The 26,706-nt window shown below is 28.6% G+C and overlaps 1 protein-coding gene across 3 annotated transcripts in view; it reads right to left on the reverse strand.

Annotated features, from left to right (window-relative positions):
* LOC128393407 (dipeptidyl peptidase 4-like) overlaps positions 1-26,304 on the reverse strand; it is a 32,389-nt gene extending 6,085 nt beyond the window's left edge. Inside the window, exons 1-9 of one of the 3 annotated variants that reach the window (XM_053353582.1) lie at positions 26,054-26,304; positions 6,149-6,272; positions 3,991-4,190; positions 2,521-2,595; positions 2,326-2,378; positions 1,867-2,224; positions 663-763; positions 436-565; positions 204-353 (exon numbers count right to left, since the gene is read on the reverse strand). In XM_053353582.1, the coding sequence (XP_053209557.1) occupies positions 204-353; positions 436-565; positions 663-763; positions 1,867-2,224; positions 2,326-2,378; positions 2,521-2,595; positions 3,991-4,190; positions 6,149-6,272; positions 26,054-26,128 (1,266 nt within the window). In that variant the 5' untranslated portion in view covers positions 26,129-26,304. Of the gene's footprint in view, positions 1-203; positions 354-435; positions 566-662; positions 764-1,866; positions 2,225-2,325; positions 2,379-2,520; positions 2,596-3,990; positions 4,191-6,148; positions 6,273-8,527; positions 8,756-24,007; positions 24,245-26,053 lie in introns of those variants that run through there. The other 2 variants (XM_053353581.1, XM_053353584.1) reach the window with 2 other exon arrangements.
* Positions 26,305-26,706: the final 402 nt, after the last annotated feature.

A 26,706-nucleotide genomic window follows, 5' to 3' on the forward strand; every position in this document is an offset into this window, starting at 1 on the left:
AAACTCGAAGAGAGAAAAAAAGAACTTTCTTTTTTCGTTAATATCAAAATCTTCGAACTGATAATGAGCAATTGGAACTAATTAACTTGAGTTAGAATAAAGAATCTCTCTCTCTCTCTCTCTCTCTCTCTCTCTCTCTCTCTCTCTAATCAATATCTCATTCAGATTTCATGACATGTCAATATTTCCATGGTCATACTCACGCTTATATAGAACTGACAAATATGATGATAAGATCCATGCTGCTCATCTTGCAATGAAGGTGCGATAATGTAACCATTGCGTCCAGTGTCATCAAAAACGGGAGATTTTAACTCAAGCCAACCTTTTCTTAGGGTATTAAAAGAGGTCATCTTATTGGTGGAGAAACAAAAAAAAATCAATCCATTAGTACATATTGAAAATCTCTTAATTATAATCAACTGATTAACTTACCCTGATACAGTCCCAACCTGTCGAATCTGAGCAAAGACTGACCAAAGAAATATCTTGACTTCTTAATGACCAAGTAACACTGAGATGTGACGCATTAATCCAGGTAACATCAGTGACATAATAATCGCGACTTTGAATTATAAAGAAAAAAAAACCAAATATCGATTAAAAAATATCGTTATTATACATTGAAAGAGAGATTAGTTAATCTCGAGTTTATATCTTACTAGTTCCGTATAAGTAGAGGAGGACGGACTTGCATTTTCAAATATAAACTAGAATCCACCTCAATCAAGGTAAGCTTAACTCCGGGATTACGACGAGCGACCTAAATTAAAACAATTAACAGAACCAAATTAATCAACTTGAATAATATTAACCACAAAATAATAATAATAACGATGATAGTAAAAAAGGATAAGAGCGACTCAGTATTATCATGATAACAATCAGGGTAATGGAACAAGATTAACGATTCTAATACATTAATCAGAATAAAAGTTCGAGGAGTTGAAAAAAGAAAAGTTTCAAAAGTTAAGTGTAATATAAAATAGAAAAGTTCTAACGTTAATAAAATTAACCTCGAAATCGATAACAACCATAGATAATTTTCTGATCTATTACTAAGTACATACTATTACATAAGATTAATGAGTTTCCATCAACTCATGATACCATTTTCATGATAGAATCAATTTAATATTTCATTAAGAAAACTTTTAAACTTTGATAGTGAAAAAAAAATTACAAAGTTCTGATGAAGAAAAAAAAGTTCGAACCGACAATTCGAACCAACTAATTTATCATCATGTGAATCATAATTATTAATGAACAAGTGAATTGTTTAAATTGCTACATCAACATCATGGTTGGTTACCTTTTTTATCATCATGATAATAAAAGACCAAGGAAAAAGTTCATTATTAATATAAAAATGATTCCAAGAGATTTTTTTACCTCTTCCTGATTGAAGGAGACAAAAAAAAATATCATTCTAATAGGAAATCTACTGAACAATATGAGAAACCTAAAGAATAATTTGGAATTCATAGAATGAGAAAGAGAGAGAGAGAGAGAGAGAGAGAGAGATTCATGGTTCCATATGGGAAAAAAGTTCCAAGAGTAAATATTAATATCATGAGAATTGTTATCATTCGATATTATTAGAATGAATTATCCTGATTATTCAGTCTATTGGCTTGGAATGAGAAATTTTCTCTATCTAATCATTTGTTCATTTCATGATGGCTCTAATTTTGTCCATGGGAAACTCATAAAATCCAAGGTGATGAAATATATATTTATATTGTAACTTTTTCTCTGACTGTGATTCCCAGAATATTGAGATTATCTCATGATAAAAAGAAAAGAAAATGATAATAATAATAATAATAATGATACATCAACTGATAATAATATTAAATATCTTACTCTTGGATAACGTAGTCCATAAATTTTAGGTAAAAAGTCATTGTAAAAGGTCAATCCGATTGTGTCCACTTGAGAATCATTAAACTGTATGTAAACCACTCGTTCACCACCAGGTGACCAATAGATTGCATTTGAATCGGAAAGTATTTCCTCCTCGTAAAGCCAATCAGGTATACCATTGTAAATAACAGATTCGTTACCATCATGAGTTAACTGGACACTTGGGGCATTCACAGATGGCTGATAGTACAAATTGTTATTGTAAACAAATACAAGGTCATCTTTTTTAGGTCCCCAACGAGCATATTGTAACCTGGCATCCGGTAGCTTTGGACTTGGTGAAAGTGGAATCAACTCACTGAGGGTCGAGAAAAATTCACCATCAATTTAGAATCAGTTGACGAAAATTGGTCACATTATTCAATTGGAATTGATTTTGTACTTAATATTAATACTTACTCATCTTTGATTTTGTAGATTTTAAACTTTGCTGTATAAGTGTGACGAAAGATCTGAAATGTTCAGAATCAGGAGAGAGAGAGAGAGAGAGAAATTTAGATTAAATTACTTAGGTGTATTCATCGTGAATTGAATTACTTTTGAAATGAATTCATGATCAACTTGAATCGCAAAGAAAAAAGTTCAACACTTTACCTTTTGTATATCTTGTTTTATCAATAGATATTGATGATCAGCTGATAGGGTGAAATCTTGAACATTGTGAATATGCTGAACAAGATGATTCCAATGATGATGATGAATAAAAAAAAGAAAGAGAAAGTTTCAATATGTAATCATGAAAGATCATGTTATTAGATCAAATGAATCAGACTGGAGAGATGAGAGAGATCAATATTAATGATATTGATGGAAAATGGAACCTTGTTGCATTTTCCTTTTTTCTCTCATGATAAAACTGTTTCCAGGGTAAATGATAATGGTGATGATAATGTTCATAATTCTGAACATGATGAGAGAGAGAGAGAGAGAGTCTATTTTTCCCTTGGTATTTGTTTTTACCAAGACACAGAACTGATTCTGATAACATCTAATGGAAACTAATTATAGACACAGTTGATTATTGTTTCCATTCAGGGAAGCTCAGCATTCACCATGATGATGGATCAACAAACTATCTGAATAATATAACCACCTACCTGGAACTTTTTTTCTCTCTCAAAGTCTTCTCCTAAGATGCTAACCAGTTTGAACTATTCAAATACTTTGAATGTGATACAATTTTCTGCTGATTTTTTGCTTCGAGAAAATAATTAAACTAATAAGCTGAGGACAAAAGTTTCCACCTCAAATGTTCAGGAAAACTATTCAATTCTCAGGTGAGATTATGTGAGGAAAATCGGTTGGAAAATGCAAATTCAAAAGTAGATGCAAATTGTTGTGATAATTAAGATGAGGATGTTACCATTTACATAATCAAAGTGATGAAGGTTTACTCAAGTGATGGAAAGGAAACAGGAAGTTTGATTGGAAAATTTGATTAAATTGTTTTAAAAAAAAGACGAGAGAGAGAGAAAAAATAATCACCTAATTCATTTATCTTCACCATGAATAACATAAAATTAGATCAACTAAAAGAAACTCAATTTCTACTTGAGAGAAAGTTAAATCATCTCAAATCTCTCTCTCTCTCTCTTCAAATTTTGATCAGATTCCAATGAAATCGATTGACTAAATTATCACAGATTAAAGCATAAGTTTATGATAACTATTAGAAACACTTCCGGTCTAATGAACTTTATCTCCATTATCTGTTGATTTGGGTGATACTGATTTACATAAACACTTTAAGGAAAATAAGAGCAAAAATAACGGTAAATGAGCTGAGATACAAGTACATTCATCAACATGGACACACCTTTTTCACACCATGAAAATTTTGTGTAAAATTGATTGACCAGGGTAAGTGGATGATACAAGAGACAAGGATAAAGATGATATTGATCATCATGCAAATTTATCATCTTCTTGATATGAAAACATAATATTTATAAGAGGGAAAAATAATCAAGAATTGTAAATTTATGCAAATTTAACTTTGATGATGAAGATGAAGATGATTATGATTATGATTATGATTCTGTTAGTTAATTAGTATTGACTTACAAAAAATGATGCTGGAACAAAGGTTTCTCGTGTTGAAGTGTTCTGATTAATGTTCCAGGTAACAAGGTTGTCATCCTCATCTTTATAAATCAGCTGATCGTTTGTTAGCCAAGATCCGTTAAAAAGGCGAGGATAAAAGGCCCCGTTAATATAATCATTCAGGTCAATTTCGTCTTTTTTTGTGTGCTTTTTAAGGGTAACTTTTAGTTCATCATCATCATGAAATCAGGAAGATCAAGATAAGAATGAAAGAGAGAGAGAGAGAGAGAGAGAGAGAGAAGAGAAAATAAAATTAGATGAAAAAAAGATGAGGATAAATTGACCATCACCGTTGATTCTCATCCCATTTGAACTTGAAGATGAAACAATTGACCAACAATTAAATGTTCATATCGATGATAAATTGTAAAGTCTAAACTTAACCAATAAGAATTTAGTTGAATAAACAATCAATCGATTAATTTTATCATTATTGTTACTCATGATGACCAAATGATAATTAATAATTAATGATCAGCGCCATTTAATGGTAATCATCATTATCATCCCTTAAATAGTAAAAGTAATTGCTATTAACAATTTAAGGTAAAGTTTTACCTTTCCTTTCAATAATAATCCATTAAGTGCCAATGATCATTATCAAGGTAATCACATGGGGGAAAAAAAGTAAATTGTTGATCAATTGATTGATTATCGACTTGAAATGCAATTTAACCAAAGATGGTCAACAATTAAAAGGAAAAAGGGTTAATTTGGTTTTCCATAATGTATTAATTAATGTGATTCAAATTTTCATGATCATTACATTGGAAATGTAAATATTGTAACAATATAAATAAATAAACAATTAAAGTTCAATAGCCTTTCAATTTAAAACTAATTCGATTTAAATGATTAACAATTAACTTCCTTTTCCTCCTTTTCAATTATCATATACAAAATTTTGAAAGAAAAAAAAAAGTTTTCTCTCCACTGGTAATATTTAATTACTTTTCTGTGTTGATCATCATAATTTGGTTAATTTAGTTAACAATCTTGATTACTATTATCATCATCATCTAATGGTTAATGATTAACTTACTGGTTGATTGCAATTAACTAAATGAAAATAAAATCATGATCATAATTATCATAATGTTTTAACTTGGTATTGATTTGGAAATGATAAAAATTAATAAGCTTCCTGATTGTGATTAACTTGATTGTTTTTGTTTTGTTTTCTAGCCAAAATTTGATCATCACAATCAACGTTTCAGAGATTTTTTTTAAATTAATAGTAATCAAATTAATTCAGTTTATGTTTTAAAGATTGAAACAATTTAAGGTTAAAATATCATCGTGATGATGATCATCAGATTTAATTGTGAAAGTGATTAATCAGCAATCAAATTTTCCCTTAATGGGCTTCTCATAATACCTATGGTTAATTGTGATTAATAGTAAAACAAAATTGGGAACAATTTAACTAATACAATTTCTTAATTATTCATCATAAACAATTTGATTCCATTTCAAATTTAATTGTTATACTTTCAGTTGATCCCAATTAGAAAGTACAATTCAATTAGATGGTTTTGATTGTTGTTGACTTTTTTTTTCTATTTCCTCTTGTCAATCAAGTTAACAGAAGCAATTAATCAACAATTAAGTTACGTTTCGTATCTGTTAATTGTTTACTTGATTTGTAAGCTTAAAAATAGTGTAACTACAATTAAGTTAATTGTTTTGGATCTTTTTTTCCCCGATTAATTGGAAATAGAAAAAAAACTTATTTTCCCTTCGTTTGGTTTTTCAAACAATTAACTAATCAACATGAGATTATTAATAAACAATCAAGAGAGAAGAGGGAAAATCAATTTTACAATCAACAATTGGTGAGTTTGGATGAAAAAAAAAATCAACAATCAACTGGAAACTTTAAGCTAATTGATTAGAAAGGTAAAACTTTGTGATTTAAATTAAATTGTGTCAAATTTAAATTGATTGATTATGTTCATCCAATTGATTTAAACCGTTAGAGTCAATTAAATTGGGGACAATAAGGATAATAATATTTATATTTATCCGGTCAACAATTAAGCTGCCTTGGTAATCAAATTAAAATGAGCATTTGGCTAATTGTTGGCGATCATTTCTGGTTATTAGTTAATTAACTTACTTATTTCGGGACTTAAAAGGAAAACGGCAACAGCGATGATCCCACAAATGACCAGAATGACCAGGAAGGCGATTCCGATTCCCCTCCAATTGCGTCCATCGCCTTCAACAACAGCGGCCAATTCCTTATTTTTGATGGACATAATTAGACACAATTAATTATTAATTAATCCAAAATCCAATGAGAGTCCAATTAAGGTAGAAAAATAGTCCACAAAATTAATGATTAAAAGTAAAAGTTGTCACCAACACACATACACAATGAGATGGATTATCGTTGAGAGATTAAAATAAAAGAGAAACAGAAAGAAAATTGAAATTAGTCAATTAATCCAATTGTTAATCATTTTGAAGATCAAAGTAATTAGTTAACTGATAAATTGTTCCATTGTTTTTGTTTTGGTAGGAAAAATCATTTATCTAAAGCTGACCCACTCGAACTTGACTCGTTCTCATGATAGTAGCAATTTAATTTGATTGTTATGGCGACAAATTTAGTTGATGGCACACAAGTCGATTTGAAGTAATACAAGATGAAAACACCAATCAACTAATCAACTTATTGTTGATTAACAATTAAATGGAAACTGTTGATTGTTGATTGTTGGTGTTCAGTCCAACAGTTAACTGTAAACTAACGGATAATTTTATATAATTTTGAACAACAACAACAATTAACAATCAACTTGCCCCAAACAAGTTTGAGTCTCCCTAATCTCCCGCTCCCTTTTACCACTCTCTCCTTGTTTACATCTCTCTTCCTCTCTCCCTCACACACTTATCATCTATCTTACTTGCTCATCATTTATCCCCTTTCTCCCTTATCATCATCATCATCATCATCATCATCATCATCGACTGTCAGTTGAAATTAACTATCTGTTACTTTCCAATATATTTTGATCGGGTTGATTATGTTCATCCTTTCATATTAACCTATGGATTCTGGTTATTACCATCATGGTGATAATAATGATCATCATGATGCCGGTTGTGGTGAAACTAACGGTTATTAACATGATGAATTGATTTAAGGACTGAAAACCTTTTTTTTTTACTTTGATAACTCAAAGTATCACAAGGAATCAATAAAAAAAAATTCACCGTTAATTCATTATGCTCATTAACAAGTAATATCCTTTTATCAGAACTTTTTTTTTCCTTGTCATTAAAGCCAAGTAATTGATCAGCTTAGCATCATGTTATCACCATGATTATTGTATATTAATTGATTCTGAGGATAAGAAATCCAATAATTACAGACCAATGGTTATTATTAATATTAAAAAAAAAGACTCTTAAGGAAAAGTTGATATTGAAAGTTATCCATTAGCTATAAGTTGGTCTTGCCAAGATTTCATGATGATTCAAACATGATTAGATTTCTGAAAGTTCAAGAACTTTTAAAATTTTTCTTTCTTTTCTATTTACAGTTATTACACCTTGAAGATGATGAACATGATAAATATACAGCAGAATGATTGTAATTTTATCTTCTTATACTTTTTTATATTCTTTCAAATATTATCTAAATCAAATCTGAATCAGAACATAAGAAAAAAAAAGTAGCTTGACCTTTGCCTCGAGCGAGCTAATTTATCGTTCATTTGATTTAAATTTAGTTTCCCTTTTAGCATCTCATCATCATCATCTTTTTAATCTTAATGATGATCAATAAATAGTATAAACTTAAACTCAATCTTATTGATGATAGTGGACAACAAACCCTTAGCCGATTGACCAATAGTTTCCCAATTGTAAATCAGAACAACTGATGAATGTGATTAATTTATTGACCATCATCATGAAAATATCCTCAAGTATCAACATGAAAAGTTACAATAGTCAGCTGAACTTTCTGGGTATCGAAATTTTCACCATGAAATTTCCAATCAATTCCCAAGGGTTTTCACCATGAGAAAAAAAATCCAAACAAAAAACTCTGAAAATCTCTTGAATGAAATAGGAAAACTCTCTCTCTCTCTCTCTCTCTCTCTCTCTCTCTCTCTCTCTCTCTCTCTCTCTCTCTTCCATCTTCATTATCATCATCTCCTGAATATAAAAATATGATGACAGAAACGTGAAAGTAATATTAATATGATTTGACCTGACTTTGAGAATTGAATTATATTTATAACATGTAATATAAGAAACTGTTGAAAAAAAACCTTAGCAATCAATTTTGATTCAGTAACAATTCAATTCACAATCAATTTGGTCTAAAATTTTTCCCGAATAATTTATTTCAAAGCCTCAAGCATCTTCATCTTATATATAACGTTTTAAATGTTAATCTTAATCTCACCAATCTAATCATCACCAACAACTAAATCATCATTTTAAATTGTAATCAAAAGAGTGAAATTGTTTAAAAACTCACCGGATCGTTACTGTTAAATGTATTGAAATTGGCAAAATTAAATCGATGCATTGGAAACTTGCTAAATTTGCTTAATGATTACGATGATTAATAAATTTAGTTGTAGTTTGTAGGTTAATAACTATTGAGAAAGTTTCAATTACCCGAGTAACTAAATTTAAGTTCAATTAACAAGGTAAAGTGAAACAATTTACTAATCACAAGGTAAAATAAGTTAAATCATTTGAATTGTTGAAAAAAAAAACAAATGAAAAAATCTCACAACTTTAACAGTAATGAACAGATTAATTTGATTGTTGATGATTAAGATGCAATTACAAATTGATTGATTTGAAATCACAATAAACAATTAAATGATGATCAGTAAATATAAATGGTCAGTTAAAGTTAATTGTCACTTTGTCTTATCTGTTGATCGATAACAATTAAGTTAACTAACATAATTAGAAGGAAAATAATCAAATATTTCTTAATCACTTCAACCAATCACAATTAAAACATCGTCTACAATTGTTAATCATGTAGCTGAGAATTAACCAGATGAAATAATGTGATTAGTAAATCAATTGTGAATGGAGATGATCAATTAATCACTATTATTACCCCCTTAATTGCTGAGAACAACAATTAGTGATCAAAAATCAATATCGCTAACAAATCAATTAACGTCAATGTGTACAAATTTTTCGTTGTAATTATTTTAATGATAGTTAGTTAATTTGTTAATTGTTGTTTTCAATGATTAATCCATCAAAATTAAACAATAATCATTGAACAGTTAACATATAAAGTACAATTAAGACTAATATACACCTAGACATAAACACTAATTACTATTAATTAATTAGCTAGTAATTAGTAATAATAATTATAATATAATTTCTATCGGATATTGATTATTGAGAATATGAATTGATGATGTTAAACATTAACTGTTCATTGATTGTTCACAATCAGCATGATTATCGAGATATTAAAGTGAATCTCGATAATCAATTCACAACAATTAACATTCCAAAATTAAATCAGAAAGCTCTGATAACCTGGAAAAAAAAGTTCTGTTTCTTAATCAACAATCGATAACAATTTATAATTAAAAAGTTTTCATGCAACTTTTTTTTTTCTTCATCTTCTCTTGCAAAAGTCTAATCATCATCTTCACCTTGAGATGAGTTTTGATCATGTTTTTCAATTAGAATCAAAAGTTTCAAATATAACGGTTTTCTTTAATCATCATTAAGTTTATCATTTGATTGTAAAAAAGTAGTAAAAAAAAAGTTAATTGCAACTTTATCGGGTTAACAGTAACAACAACAATCAGTAAATTATGATTATCATGATCATTCATTTTCAAAAATGAATCAAATTTTTTTAGGTTATCATTTTTTTTCATATACATTAATTATAATCATGGATCCAATGAAATACAAAAAAAAACAATGATGATTAGTGAATGAAATTAAGTTTCAATTGTTAATCAGGAAATTAAAGTTACAATTGTCAAGAGTCTTAAGTGTTAGTTGATAATTTAATAGTTCTGAAATTGAAATGATCAATTTGAGCAAATTTATTGATACAAATCAAGGTTAATCAGTTTAATTACGATCTGAGTGTAATCATTTAAGTTGTAATCAAAATAAGGACAATTTAATTTAGTTAAGAACGAGTTGAATGTTACTTAAATAGCTTGATGATGATGAAGAAAATTAAGAGAACGAAGTGTTTAAGAGTGTATAAGATGCCCTGAGGGTGAAATTAACGCTGAATTTAAAAGGAAAAATGATAATCAACTTGAATGTTTTAATATATTCGATTGCAAATTGAAAAGCTGAGCATCTTTCCTGATAATTTAGAAAAGAGATACTTGAGCTTTTATATTGAAAGAATTGTTGACCAATCGATTTCAATCAATTTCATAGAATTACAACTTTTCATGACAAATTAAACTTCCATCATGGTCATGCTACTCATTATCTTTAAATTATCGTTCGTGTCTACTGATTTATTATACAAGAGATAATGAATTAGATGTTCTTTTTTCTTCTTCTTCTTTTTGATCAATTGATTATTTGTATCATGAAAAGAGAGAGAGAGATAGAGAGAAATTTTCATGAGTATCAGTAAGAATTAGAAACCGAAAGAGAATCGGATCTCTTTTGCCTTGGGGCGAAAATTTTATAAACGAAATGGAAAAGATGATAAAATCCTCTTGTCAATCAATTGGAATCAATTGTGTTGATGAAAAGAGAGAAGAAAAAAATTGATCAATGTGAAGATGAAGATGAAGATGATGATGAGGATAAAGTGGATGAGGCCACTAATCATTTTATCGTTAACATGATGATGATTAAAAAGTTTCAGTGAACAATAAACAAGGTGAAAAAGACGATGAATAGATTGGAACGTGAGTATTTCCATGAAAAGAAAAAGATAACAATAATAATAATAAATAGGATAATTTATGCAAATGATGTTAAAGAAAAGAGATCAAGTAAGTGACCAGCAGAAAAAGGGTCAATTATCAATTGAACATGAAGGAGAAACAATAAAAGGAGGGGCAGAGCGAAATAGGAATCGCCATGAGAGGAACAAGAGAAATGAGCCAAATGATGATAACAATTTAATCTTGAAATTTAATAATAACAAATGACCGGTGCCCTGGACCAGATAATCATTATCATCACCAGGAAGATGATTAACCAAAACCAATCAATGAACAATCAACAACAAAGTAACCAATCAACTCCATAAAACTTACAGTGATTAATAAGAGTAATAAAAAAATATTAGTTGATCAAAGGTAAAAGATATTAAGACATTTACTAATCTATTAACTTGATCTGTCAATTGTTAATTGTTGACTACCAATCATCCGGTAATAATTAAATATAATGATAAAAGAAAATGCTAACTAATGGATAGAAAGGTAAAAGATTAAAATGGTTATTCTAATCATTTTGCTAATTACAAGTTCGATTGATAATTAAAAGGGGCAGAGGTTGAAAAAAAAGTTCCAAAAGTAATAATCAGCTTTCTGGTCAAGATTTTCGGTCACTTCCTTTAACCGATAACATTTCATCACCAGCGAAATTTACTCAGGTATATAATCATTTTCATCCTCATCTTCATCAAGATGATTATATACCTGTTGGATTATCCCCTCATCCTTGTTGCTATTATCATGATAGAAATGCTATCACGATAACTAGGGATCGGTTTCTAATAATAATACCAACTACTGTCAACAAATTACTCTTTCAACTATTACCTTAATTGTCAGAATTTAATTGCAATTACATAAATCATTTTACTACTTGATGGAACCTCTTTACCTTTATAATTATTACTATTAATATGAGAAGTGAATGAAAAAAGTTAGACTATATTAATTATGGATTTAAATTGTTATCGATTAGATTAGATTTGAAAAGTTTTCCTATTAACTTATCATAATAAAGTAACAAAATGGTTTACTTATTGTTGATCATCTTCAACAATTAGCTAAATTATTCTAATATTATCCTTAACTGTGAGCCCCTTTCATTTGCTGGGCTCACTAAATTGTAATATTATCATTAGTTAATCACTAATTTATAAATAAATACACAAACAAATTAAAAGGTTACCTTAATTGTTTGGTATCAGTTGATTATTTTATTATCATATTAGATATGAAATTTGGATTACAAATTCAATAAGTATTATAATAATTTTCAGGGTAACATTTGAATTTCATAATTTACTTAATCATAATTGTAGTTAATAGCATTTAATCATTTAGGTTTGGCATAACATGTTAATTGTACAAGTATTATAAGTCAAATTCTGGTTAGTTTTTTTATAAATCATTACTATTGATGCAGTTGATTGTTGGTAAATTAAAAGATAATCTGAAACCTCAATAAAGTAAAATCATCTCTTGATTTAGGATTGAAATTGTGATCATGAATTCTGAGTGTTATTCACATCAAGTTCATGATGTTTCAGAAGAAATTCAAAAAGGTACCACACCTTAATTAGTATCAACACCCTTTCAACCTACACACACAACCATTCACTCAATCATTGAATAAACTTAACAGAACTTGAAAAATTTTCTTTGTATTCAATTCAAGATAATCAACTAATTGTCCACTGATTGAGATTAACGGTAAATATCACTGGACTAGATTTACCCATGGTAATCCCTTAAATCCTAATCCAAACAGAGAGAGAGAGAGAGAGGATAAAAATATTAATTATCATAACGATTTTGAACTTTATCTGTGTTATTATTATGCAAATTAATTGATATTTTTTTTGCATCTTTTATCATTGATTAACCTACACTAATCTCATTGGCACTAATTGAGCACATCTTATCATGTTAATTAATCTAATATTTCCTCGTCACAATTAAACCATCAAGTTTAATTGGGTTAAAAATAACGTTCAAATAATATCATGTCAACCACAATTAACCCAACCTGTTGGGATAATTTAATGCCAATCATGATGATTAATTTGATTCATGGTCTATTGTTTTAATTTTCCTGTTTAGTTAATTGTTGTTGTTTACCTTTTTGTTTTTGTTTTCCCAACAATTTAAATCTCAACTTGATCAACAGTTTTAGATATTAAATGTTCATTTTGATGTTAAATTAATCACTTGAATCGTGTTCAAATTAACCTTTTTAAAACTATCAACAATTTATCTTTCTATTTTCTTGATTAACAATCAACAATTAACCAGCTACCGGTTGATTAACCGTTAATCCAATAAATACCTTTGGGTTATAATTAATGTTCAAAGGGTCAATCGTTTTGTATGATTAATACTCAACGATTGACCAATGGAGACAATTAACAATTAGTTTTTTTCCCTTCTTATTAATTTGGTTAATTGTTGGGCTACCATGAGAAAATTAATTAACAATCCCGTTTTATTTTTCATAATTAAATTTCTTCCAGGTTAATCAACTAAATCAATCAATCTAATCATTAACTTTACAATAATTATCATCATAATCAATCAATTAACAAATTGTCTTGTGGTTAAAGTTTTTTTTTACCCTATCAACGTTAATTACAATTAATTAATTTCTATATACGTTAATACAATTAAATTTTGAAACAATAAAAAAAAGTTCAAGTTAATTAAGCAATTTGATCAATATTTTCAGCTCATTTATTAGTTTAATTAGTTTATTGTTTGAATTATAATACTAAATTGTAATCAATTGTTACTTGTATTTCAACAATTTAATTTTGTTTTACCTTTAATTGTAAAAACAATCAGACAGTAATCAAGTCGGAAGTTAATTTCAATAAGATTGTATCAAATTGATTAATTAATTGAGGTAAATATTATGAAACTGAATTAGCCTCAAGGTTAATTCAGTTAAACTATTGTTTTGATCAATCTTTTTGTCTTAAATTAATCGTAAATCAAATTATTGATTGTAAGTTAAATTGAGCACAGTTAATATTGAGAAATTTGAAACAATAAAATTAACTTAATCAACTACAATCACACATAATGGTTGATTTAATAATAACTAGATTATCATTTCTGTGGATAAATTGAGTTACATTTGAATCATTTTACTCAATTTGTGTTCAAAATTACAATTACAATTAACTTGTAAGTGAATTGATAATCAATCTAGACCATGATAATGGTAAAACAATTGATGAGAGAAAAAAGTTTCCAAATTGATTAGCCTAAGGGTAAATAATGAAAACAAATACACTACAAAGTTAATGAAATTGTGTTCACTTCACTATTAAGGTGGGTTATTAGGTGGTGGTGGTTTTGAGGTAAACTATTGATCAATAGTTATGAAAGTTTATTGAATCATCAGCTGATTTTGTTTACCAATATGATTAGATGATGAAAACTGTTGAGAGGGTTTTGCCTTGGTGAAAACCCAATCAATTCCTATGGGATTTTCCAGCCTTTGCTCTTCCTGGTTCATGAATTCAGGGGGTAGATTTTGTTTTTATATATTTCTCAATCAATTCCAATTCATTGCACCAACTCATAAAAGGTAATTTAATTTGAATCTTGTTGAATAATCTGACCGGAATCAAGAAAAGCAAATTCATGATCACAGTTACTTAAGATCAAATTTCTGATAGAAAATGTTATGATTAATTATGAAACAATTATCAACCTATTAACATTTAAGTGGCTGATTAACATGATTAAATTTTGGCAAGTTTATTGAATGAAATGATTATAAAGACAAATGAACTGAATTGGAAACAGAAAATCAGTCAATTGGTTAGTTTATTGATTCTTAATTCTGAAAAGGATTAACTTGATAATTTTATCATCAACTGACCACTTATTCAATTTTATCTCTCAATTTGAATGAACTTTATCATGTCAAGGTTAAGTTCAAGTTCAAGAGCAATTGATTGAATGAAAAATTCATTTTTTTTTCTTCTTCTTCTCTTGTCTAATCTTATCATCATTATGTTATATTATTAGTTGAGTTAATGGGGATGATTAAGGTGAATACATTTGTTGATTAAATGTCGTGTTAATGGGCAATTGATTTTCAGATTAATCTCCATCATGATGATGAGTAGTAGTAGTGGTTTGATCTTCATTGATAAACAGACAAAGAAAGATGAAGAAATAGTGATAATTGGGTCAATTGATGAAGATGAAAATGTAACTCTCATCATTTTATATTCCCTGGAGGGTATTTTCATTGACCCTCTCAAAGATTGAAGCTCATGTTTGTGAGGGTGGTAAAAGGTTATCCAAATCAGCTGCAAAGTCAGGTTAACCCTTTTATCACTTCAAGGTAGATTTATTTTTAAAATCTGAGTCTAATTTATGCAACAAATAAACATTGATTCAAATCTTGCCTGAGGCTATTTGATGGCTCATTAAGGCTTGACTAATACTTTAAAATTCAAACTTTAACCTAAACTGTAAATTGTTATCATCTGAGCATATCTTCATGATGATGATTAAGTGACAACAATTAAGAATGGAAAACTTTCCTCTAATTTAATTTGCATCAATTTTAAATTATCAAATTGTAACTATTTCACAATTAGTCCAATTGAATTGAGGTAAATTTAGTTACAATTAGGGTTTCATAGTTTAAATTGGTGTCACACTTATATACACATCGACACAACAGTCAATTTGATTACTGACAATTTCACAACAATCAATAGATGTCACAGTTTATCGTCAGGTAATAATTAAATCACTCATTATGATGAAATTGGTTGATCGATAGTAAATTTCAATACTCGAAACGAAATCGACTCTTTGATTCAAAACTAATCATTAACTTTCATCTAATGATGGAAAGTTAATTGTTGTCTATTGATTTAGTTGTAAAAATTCACTTTTATTGGCATTAAATTGTGAAAATTAGTCTAATTGTTGAACGATCGTTAAATCAAAACTCATTCACTGTTTAGGATATTGAATTGAATTGAAATTGGAAAGGCTGTTAGTGACATCAATGATTAACTAATTGTAAACTCAATTTTCCTGTCATATATCACTGTTAATTTTGATTGACAATCTAAACAATTTAATCAGCTGATTAACAACTCATAAAAATGACACAATAATAACTAACAATTGGCTCCCACTCTCAAATTAAATACCCACACACAAAGATGATCACAATTGAATCAGAATAACAATCAATCAACTAATTTGATTAATTGTCTCATGATGAACATGTTTATATACTTTTTTTTGTTATCTCCGGTTAATTGTAATTATAACTTAGACTTTTGTGTCAATCAATACAATTCACAATAGAAAACTGAATTTACCATGAAAGTCAGAGAAAAAAATTTGAGAACGATGAACTTTTCTTGATATTTATCATGGAAAAAAATGTCAAATTATCATGACAAATTGTTTCATTTACAGTTATTCGTGAATGATTATAACTCTTTCATGAGGTTGGATTAGTGGATAGAAAAGTTTACAAGAAAAACAAAAAGTTCTGAAGCTCAATTCAATCGTACCAACGATTCTGATGCCATCTTTTGGTACGACTGAAGAAAAACTATTCCAATATTATAATTGACATGATAAGTAGATTTTAGAGAAATAATGAATTATAATCATCAGAACATTTCCTCACTCATTTTCTCTTGTCAGTTGATATGAGAGATTTTCATCAATTGATGTTGACATGGAGAGAGAGAGACAGAGACTAATGGATCAAAGTTCATTGTATCATTTGGGTCACTTTTTCATGGAATCATTTCATTCAGAGTTACAACTTAATCCTTTCAATTGTTATCATGAGGAAGAAAAAACATCATCGACACAAAGAATCATGATTTTGATCAAACATCAAACAGATTTAATCACAACATCATGAATCTACCTTCATCTTGTTACCTACACCAACATTGTCTCTTTTTTTTTGTTTATTCTGTAACTCATTGTTTCATCATGTTACCATGATGTTATCTCCATCGTCATTGACTTTAATGAAACCTGACAGACAAGATTCATTAAAACTGGATAATAACAATAATGCTCATAAAGTAATATTGTTCATAGACGATAAATTCAGGGGAATCTAGAGATAACTTTTTCAGTGAGAAGGAGAGAAAGAAGAAAAAAAATAAAGTTATTTTTATCACCATGATGATAGCAAAAAGTGATAATATTATGAGCATCATCATCTTCACCATGAGTGAAAAAAAAACCATCAGAAAGAATCACAACTTTATCATGTAACAATTTTTTTCCCCAGAACAAGAATTACAATCAACTACGATAATGTATCCAATCAATTCTGAATCATTTTCATTACCTTCCATTTTTGGATATACACCTTTCAGAACTTTATTTTCGTTATTCATTCCCTGTTATTCAGAAACATTCACATTCATCTCATCCTCTCATCTATTTTGAATGAAATGAGGAATACATTTTCCTCATAAATTGAGTCAATCTAAGTTTCTATTGATAAATATTGAATATCATGCAAACCTCAACTGAATAATGTTCATTTTTACCTCTGAACATTCATTAACCATAAAGTTATCGTTAACCATCATGATAATATTACATCGAATTCTTTTTTTCTCCTTCTATTAAAAGCATTAGATTTGATATCGATTTGAAACATTCATTAATTATCTCATATGTTGGGTGTAAGTAAATGTTCACTATCAATTCAGATTAAGTGGTGAGTTTGTTGTTAGAATTTTGAACCTCATCAAGTTCAGTAAGTTCATGAATTAGTTAATGAGTTCAGAGCATGGGAGAAAATTTCTAGTTTCATGATTCCCAATTGAATTTCAAAAGGCATTTGGTATTCATTAAAGTCTTTTAATGAGAGACTGAACAAAAATTCATTCAAGAACACTGAGCTTTCAACTTTTAGAAGAAAAAAGAAAACTTTTCATATTATTAACGCTTATGTATTGGTCAGTATGGAAAATCAGAATAGTCCAAACAAATGAGGGTTGACCATTCCAGGGCGATGAAATTTGAAACAATTATCTTACGTTTAATTATCCAATAGATGAGTTTGTTGATCGTTTTCATCATGATAATTTGATTGGTTTGTTTTTCTTTGAATTTGTTTCACATCATCAAACTTTTTCATCTTCATCTTCATCCTCATCTTTTCATCTCTCTTTCTCCTTTTCTTTATCCAATTAGTAAGAATGAAAGCTAAGAATCATCTTCATTTTGTTCTTTATAAGTTTAGAATACTCGAAGCCGGGTTAGTATTCGGGTATTATTATTATTAGCAATAAATTACTACAAAGTAGCTCAAAGATGGACTAATAATACAAAGAGAGAAAGATGATAATGAAGATGAGGATGAGGATGAGGATGCAGTTGAAGATGATTGGGACCCAGAGATAAGGAGAGATGAGCAATATATCTGAATGGTAATACTAGTGAAGCTGGTCAAGCCTAAGTGAATGAATCAAGTCAATTGTGATGATGAGCATTTTCATCTTATTTCAACTTGTTTCATTTATCTCTCTCTCTCTCTAACTCTTTTTATCTTCAATTTCATTGTATTCTCATTTAGCATCATCATCTTCATCTTCATCATTATTTACTTGATATACTTCACAAAACGATTCAAGTTAATGCACAGATAGAGTTAGAGTACAATAATAGGTTTTTCATTTGTTACTTCATTTGACCTGAAATCTGAGCAATAATTTTTACTTAATCATCATTATCAACATCATCATGGTGAAAGTTTCTCTCTCATATATATAGATATATATACACACACGGAATCAATGGAGTTCCAATCACGCGAATAATAAATTCATTAGGATTAAGATGAAGTTACTGTTGACATAAAAAGGACGAAAAAAAAGTTCTGTCGTTTTTTTTTCTTGGACATACAAGATACTAAATATATAATTGAACATGTCTCATGAATCTAGAAGAACTCAGATTCTGAGTAGAGAATCTGTAACGCTCATTATCGTCTAATATTTACTGGAAATTTGCGACAAAAATATTGAGAAATTATTATTATTTCGATAATGTTATTCGAGAAAAGAAAGCAACCAAGATTTGACAAAATTCTATCCTGATTCAGAATTTTATCACGAATCATCAATGATATTTACATGAATTTCTCTTCAATTTCAAAATTTGTCAAGTTGACATTTTTCTCTTCATAAATGAACGAAACCATCTTATCTGTTTTCTCCATATTCTTTGGAAGATTTTCATACATGAGGAAAATTCTGGTTAAAATTTAGAATTTGTGATAGAACGAAAAAAAAAAGTTCAGAAAAGTTCATTCTTAGACTTTTTTTTATCTCATATCCATCAGACTTGACTAAATAAAGACAAATAAACATAAGATTCAGATGAGTAAATATCGTGAGTATCATCATCATTATCATCATGGAACCAGATTACAACAAAATGGTTGATAAAAAGTTTTCAAAGTTTTTTTGTTCGATATCAGAACTTTCCTCTCAAAGTAGGTTATCCTTTAATCATGGTTAATACAAACTTCAGGAGCTTTGGGTGATCATTACCAACAACGAGATAATGAAAGTTTCAATCCAATTAGAGTAAACATTTTCAAGTCGTCTCAATGGTTTGTCATGATAATTCATGAGGATGAAATTTTGTCATTTCCCATTGGAACTGAATTCAATTGAATTTTCAAAAACAAAACAATACAAAGTGCCAACTAATTGGTTTGTTATCATTCAATGTTTTCTAAATTGTTCTGTAACAATAATTGTTGCAACAGTTGATTGTTATTATATAACATCATGTTAGTCAACAAAATTTAAACAATTAGCTATTGAAAATTATTCAGTCTATTCAGAAATTTATAAAGAGTCACCATGAATCGATAATGAATCAGTCATAATGCCTCATGGTCAAAGACTAGCATCTAAATGTATTAATTTCCAAGTCATTGTCAATTTAACTTTGAAAATTTATCCAAATTAACGAAATGAATAATTAAGAGTTTGAGGAATTGATTTACATGAAATATTGATGATATATGATTGAGATGAATATCACTTTGTGTTGCATGATGTATTGTAAAGATATCGATGAAAATTTAACTTACTGAATAAATCATGAAATCACTTTGAGTGTTTCATGATGATGATTTCAATCAGAGCATCCATCATGAAAGAAACTGTAAATTCACTTGGATATACAGTCGTTCAAGTTCAATATGAACAATTTAAAGAGAAACTGAAACGGCTTAAAGATCAAATGAAACAGATTAGCGACTAAAAGGATTAACAATCTTCTTTTAAAATTCAAGTGAAACGCTTTAAATAGGCTCAGAAACAGATTCAAACATTTCATTTTCTTCATTGTATTTTAGTGATAAGTTTAATTTAAATCATGAAAGTTTCAAATGAAATAAAAAAGTTAATAATTTCTGCTTATTCTCGTGGTGTCAAATCAACCGAAATATCTAAACTTTATAAAGTTAATGAAAATACAGTTCGTGTAATAGTTTCTCGTGATAAAAATAGCTCAACTGAAAATCGGAGTCCAGGTGGAAGTAAAAAAAGACTCAATGACACCATGATATCGACACTCAGGTCATGGTTCGAGGATGATTGTCAAATCACATTGTCTTCTGCTGCTCAGAGAATTGAACAAATGTTCAATGTTAAAGTTTCACATCAAACAATTAAAAACTATTTGGATCAACTTCATTTTTCATTCAAAAGAACCTCAGTCGTTCCCATTCGTCGTAATGCTCCTGATGTAATTGAAGCTCGAAAATTATTTGCAAGAAAATTATTATCGATTTTTCCTGATCGAGATAAAATTTTCTACTTAGATGAGACTGGAGTTGCTATTCACACTCGTTTTAATTATGGTTGGTCGAAAAAAGGAGAACGAGCTAATGTTCCAGTTCGAGCTATTCGAGGTAAAATTATTCAGTGTGTGCGGTAATGAACCATAAGTGTTTGTTTTTGTACGAAGCTAAAGAAAAAGCTTATAACTCAAATGAATTTCTCGAATTTATCCAAAAGTTTATCGACTATCTCAGTGCTGAGAAAATTCAGAAAGCCTACATCATAATGGACAATGTTCCATTTCATCATAGTTCGAATGTCGAGACAGTTTTCTCATCATCAGGTCATAATGTCATTTATTTGCCACCATATTCACTTTTTTTAAATCCTATCGAAAACTTATTCAATCAACTGAAATTTCATGTAAAAAAAATGAAACCGAAAAATGTTGACGAAATTTTTTCATCGATTGAAAGAGCCTCTGAAGTGATCACCGAAAATGATTGTCGAAACTACTTCGATCACATGATGACTTAAATTTTTTTTAAAATAAAATTCTTTTGAAAAATACAATGAAGAAAATGAAATGTTTGAATCTGTTTCTGAGCCTATTTAAAGCGTTTCACTTGAATTTTAAAAGAAGATTGTTAATCCTTTTAGTCGCTAATCTGTTTCATTTGATCTTTAAGCCGTTTCAGTTTCTCTTTAAATTGTTCATATTGAACTTGAACGACTGTATATTAACAGAACGATTCTATCATCATTTCAGATCAAAATTATATCTTTTTCATGATAGTGAAAAAGATAGAGGCACAAATAGTGTGAGAATACAATCATTCGATATCTTTTCACCTACTGGATGCTGAGAATTTCAGAACATTTCTCTTTCAATGTCTCCCTGTTTTCGGTGAAATTTTAGATTCCAATTCAGTTGTATTCAATTGAGAGATAGAAAATTTCAAACCAAGTTGAACATTTTTCCATGAGGTTGTTTCTTATTTTACACTTTCGTTCATGATTGTTACAAGAAAAGTAGAGAAAAAGTTTATCTAAACTAACAAGAAATCAATTGATATTATTACAACATTTTCCTTCCATGAACCAGTTATACATTAACAAGTATTCACTGAGTATACATGATAACTTACAGAACTTTTTTCCCTCATGATAACAATTGAGAGATTTCATTTTTTCTTAAGAGATTTAATTTTCTTTATAACGATTTTTATTTTGATAATGAATGAGAATTGAAACTTTCAAAAGGTGAAAGAAACTCAATATCATTTGATAATGTTTTATGGAGAAAATTGTTTCCATCATGATGATTGGACTACTTTTTTTCCCATTCTATTTATAAAGTTGATATAACTGTAAATCGCATCAACATTCAGTTTACAGATGAAAACATTTGTAAAGATTATCATTAGGATGAGGATATAATTTAATTAGTAGTAAAACTTATTGCAAACAAGGAAAAGGTTGGGGTGAGGGGATAATATAAATAAGTTTTACTCGAAAACAATTGGGAAAAAATCATCAATTCTTGTAAAAGTTAATAAGATTATCATCATGTTGTTGATTATCTTCATCATCAGCATCATCATGAGTAGTATTAATCCGATTCTATTAAATCAACTGGGTCTATGCAAATGAAACAGAACAAGTTCACTTGATTAACTGAACCTGAATTTATCGTAATTACATTTGTTAGATCATCATTATCATCGTCAATTGGTTTATTCCTCAGGTTCAAAGGAGATAATAATTCATCAAGATTCATTTAGTTATGCAACATTTTGCTTATTCAGTTCAACATTTAGTGATAATTAGTCTTCCAGTGCATATACCCTGTATATATATAAAACCATTATCATGGTGATCATCATGTTAGTTATCATGAAATCTTTTACATTATCAAAATGTCACATAACAAACTTAATCCATGGATTCAATGATTACAATCGTGATCATATTATAAAGGTGAATAAATCAAACTAATATTAACTAATCACAACTGAAAATGATGATATTAACTCATGGAAAGTTGAGAAATCATCATGAACATTCAACCTAAGGAATTGGAATGAAATTAACCAAACAAATACATTGACTGACATTAAAAGTGATCTATTAAATGTTTCAAATCGATAAGCTGATCGTATTTGATTCAAATGATTTTAAAATTAATCAAAATCGATAAAAACTTTCACATATCAGATATTCAAAGGGAGAAACATGATGTACATGATTAAATTGAGGGCGAAAGAAAATGAAACTTTTCTAATATTTTTCTCCCCTACTTATATATTCATCATCATGATATTACATGGTAATGATTTACCTGAGAACTGAACAACGAATTGAATAAACAGTCGATTTAATTTAATTTACTTGTAAATGATATAAATGTTTTCACCACCCACTGAAATAATATCCATTTAATAACCATTTATCGTAATACATTTAATCACAATTCAACATGATTTATTTTCTTCATCATGAAACAACCATGGAAACAAATTTCACATCATTTGCAAGTATTAATATTCAATTTTTACTCTGAACTTTTTTTTGTTGTTGTTCCTATTCATTTTACTTCAAATGATGAAAATTTAAATCTTCCCAAATGATATTCTCATATACATTTGATTCATGATAAACTTTTCCATCTCATGATATTAACCATTAACTCAATCTAAAGGGAATCAAGAAATTGAATCTGTTGATTATCATTATTTTTCCATGATGATAATAATCACGGAATGACAGTAATAATGTTCATTCATGATAGGAAAATGAATTTCTATTCATGTTCATCAACAAAATATAAGCATATAAGTGATGAGTAAACAAGAAAATATTTCATACACATGAATACATGGGAATCATAATCATGATAGTCTCAGAATCAGGGAAATTTTAAATTCTCATTGTTGATAACATAAATAGTATGAGAGTTTGTAACACTTTTCAAATGAGGAAAATTGAAATTTGTGATTCAGTTCATGATAATATTCATCATTCAATACCATGAAAAGCTCATGAAAATCAAATGCTACAATAATAACAATAATAATTTCACCATCATTATCATGGTGATGATGGTTATGTTTAGTTGGAATGAAAAATTTTCAATTTTGCTCAAAAATCAAAAACTGTGGAAAATTTTTCGCAACCATCAGTCAACTAATTGTTAATTGTTTACAATTATTATCATACCTCATCGGTGACCGCATAATAGGATTTAAGGGAAGGTGTTGACCCAAAGGTATCCAGCTCGTCGATGTCCAAGCTTACCGATGGTTGAGTTAATACATGAAATGAATTAATTACTTTAGGTAATAAAGATTCAGATGATGATGATTGTACCAATAATAATGCACAAGAATCAATGTTATGATTATTATCCCAATGGTATTCAGGGTTAGTTTGTTTTTCCATTAACATACATTACACTTTGTTAACTTGTAGAGATAATGTTCAACTGAGATTCATTGATTTTACCATCAAAGGTGAAAGTTAAATGATTAATTAAAATGTTACAGAAATTAATCAATTCTCACAAGTTGATTTACAAGAATAAATAAATTGGGAGTTTCAACTTTTCAAAAAGAATCAAAAGTTTTGTCACTGTCAAAGTTTGAAAAGAGAGAAAAAAATTCGATGATATTTTTAACTAATAAACAAAAAGAAAATTTGATATTAAGGTTGAAGGAGAAAGAGGATTCGATTGATTGACTTGAGTGGGATAAACGAATTCTTAGTTTTGAACTGTTTACGAAGTTCGAAGTATTTATTTTTGTGTTATTATTATTCGTTGTTGATGTTAACTAGAATTTTTATTTCATATGAACATTTTCCCTCTTTTTATTTCACAGTTTTCTAGGTTCATGATCAACAATATTCTCAACAAGGTGGAAGAGGAACAGAAATTCTGCCGCATGAGCTGAATTCTCGGTGAGAAACTATTTCATCAGAAATAACGGAAAATTAGAACATTTTCGATACTAACGACATCTATTAGCAGCATTTTCTTGTAAACTCTCCAGTTGATCAATTCTATCAATAGATGTCACTTTAAACTCTATTCCAGGAGAAATTCATTGAAATTGAAATTATCATGGAAACTTGAATCTAGTTTGTTATGAAATAAAATAAAGAATATTTGATCTATGGTGGAAAATGAGAATTTGTTTACAGAGGAAATTTGATTCGATATTTGTAACAAAAATGTTTTTCTTATAAATCATAATTCACCTGAGTTCTTATTCATTTTAGAATTGATGAATTATAATTCCATTATTTTCATATGAAATTTGATTGAATAAATCGAATGATATCAAAATCGAAAGAATCAATCAACTTGATCAGCTATGTTCAGGGTCATTTTATCGATCAAATTTCGCCAGGAAAATCATCGAAAATGAGAAGTGAATAAAGGGGCTAATGTTACTGGTCATTCCATTGTTTTCTTTCATTCTCAGGGTGTTGGATATTCCATAAGGATTATGGAAGATATGAAAGAAATGGATAAATCTAAAATGGCAGAAACCTTTACTTCCGGAAGTTGATGGTGTTTCCAACTGGTAATGCTAACCCACTAGTCAACAGTTTCCGGTAATCAAGATGATCGAGATCTTTTCTAACAAAGCTAATCATAGTATCGATCTTCAGATAATTTGAACAGAACTTATCAAACATCTGATTCCATAGTAAAAAATTGTTATCAAACTGTTATCACAATCGCGACATTGATAAAACATAATCTCAAGGTTAGCATCTGAAAATTTCGAACCAGAATTTTGTTCAATTCTAACAATGGTTGATTGTGTTTGCTAAATTTGAAGCAACAATTAACTTAAACAATCAACCATTTTCACATTGTTTATATTGAATATGCATCATGTACTTTTAATTGGATTTCAATGAATTTGATTAAAAGCTTTTCAAGCCTCAAAAATTTGATTAAAATTTCTTCCCAATCTTTGAATCAGTTGCCGATAATCAATTTTACAGGAAATTGAACAAACAATGAGTGAAAATAAACTAATCAACAATTAAGCTCATTCAGGATTTTCAAATCACAGATTAAATTGACAAATAGATTAATTAAGACAATCAGAAATTTGGTTACCATGGTTGAGAGTTTCAAATGAAAATAAATAGTTGAAGATAATTCAGTTTACCAGGAAACTGAATTAGAGTATGAGTCTAATTGATTGGAACAATTTAATCAAATTAATCGTAAACAATTACGATACTTACCTTTGTCCTTCCAAGTAAAAGGGCATCCATTTCAGTCTGTGGAGTTGGTTGAACAGATTCAATTTCCTTGGACATTATTATGTTGGTGATTAGATTAGGATGCAAATTGCTCAATATTTACCATTAATCAGTTGAATACAATGAGAGTTGAGTCATGATCTATGTTTATGATTAAATTAATTGTCATCAAAACTAATGGCCATAAAGATGAAAAACCCCTAAGGATAAATGATTAGAAAACAAGATCAATAAATTATCACAATATTACCAATTAATACATGACGATTTTCACTGATTATGATGAGAGGGTTAATTGTGTATTTTAAGTTGAATTAAATGTGAGAATCAACAATAACAATGAAAGAGATGATTATTATTTAGATTGTGTTATTATAAGAAACTCTTTTATTATTAGGAAATGTAAGAAAACCATTAACAGGAAACGGAAATGATGAGAGTAAACTTTCACTTCAACTGATAATTTGTTTGCTCTTTAATTCACAATCATAAGATTGATGGTAAATTGTTGAGATTTGATTTTCTTGAGATAATTAATAGAAAATTGCTCAATAATTAAACAATTTTTTAATCATTTCACTTAATCATAATATTTTCCAATCAAATTTAATCCTCATCGGATTTGATTTAATTGA

This window comes from Panonychus citri, unplaced genomic scaffold (assembly GCF_014898815.1).
Source record: "Panonychus citri isolate SS breed McGregor unplaced genomic scaffold, ASM1489881v1 Contig00138, whole genome shotgun sequence".
Taxonomy (NCBI): Eukaryota; Metazoa; Arthropoda; class Arachnida; order Trombidiformes; family Tetranychidae; genus Panonychus; species Panonychus citri.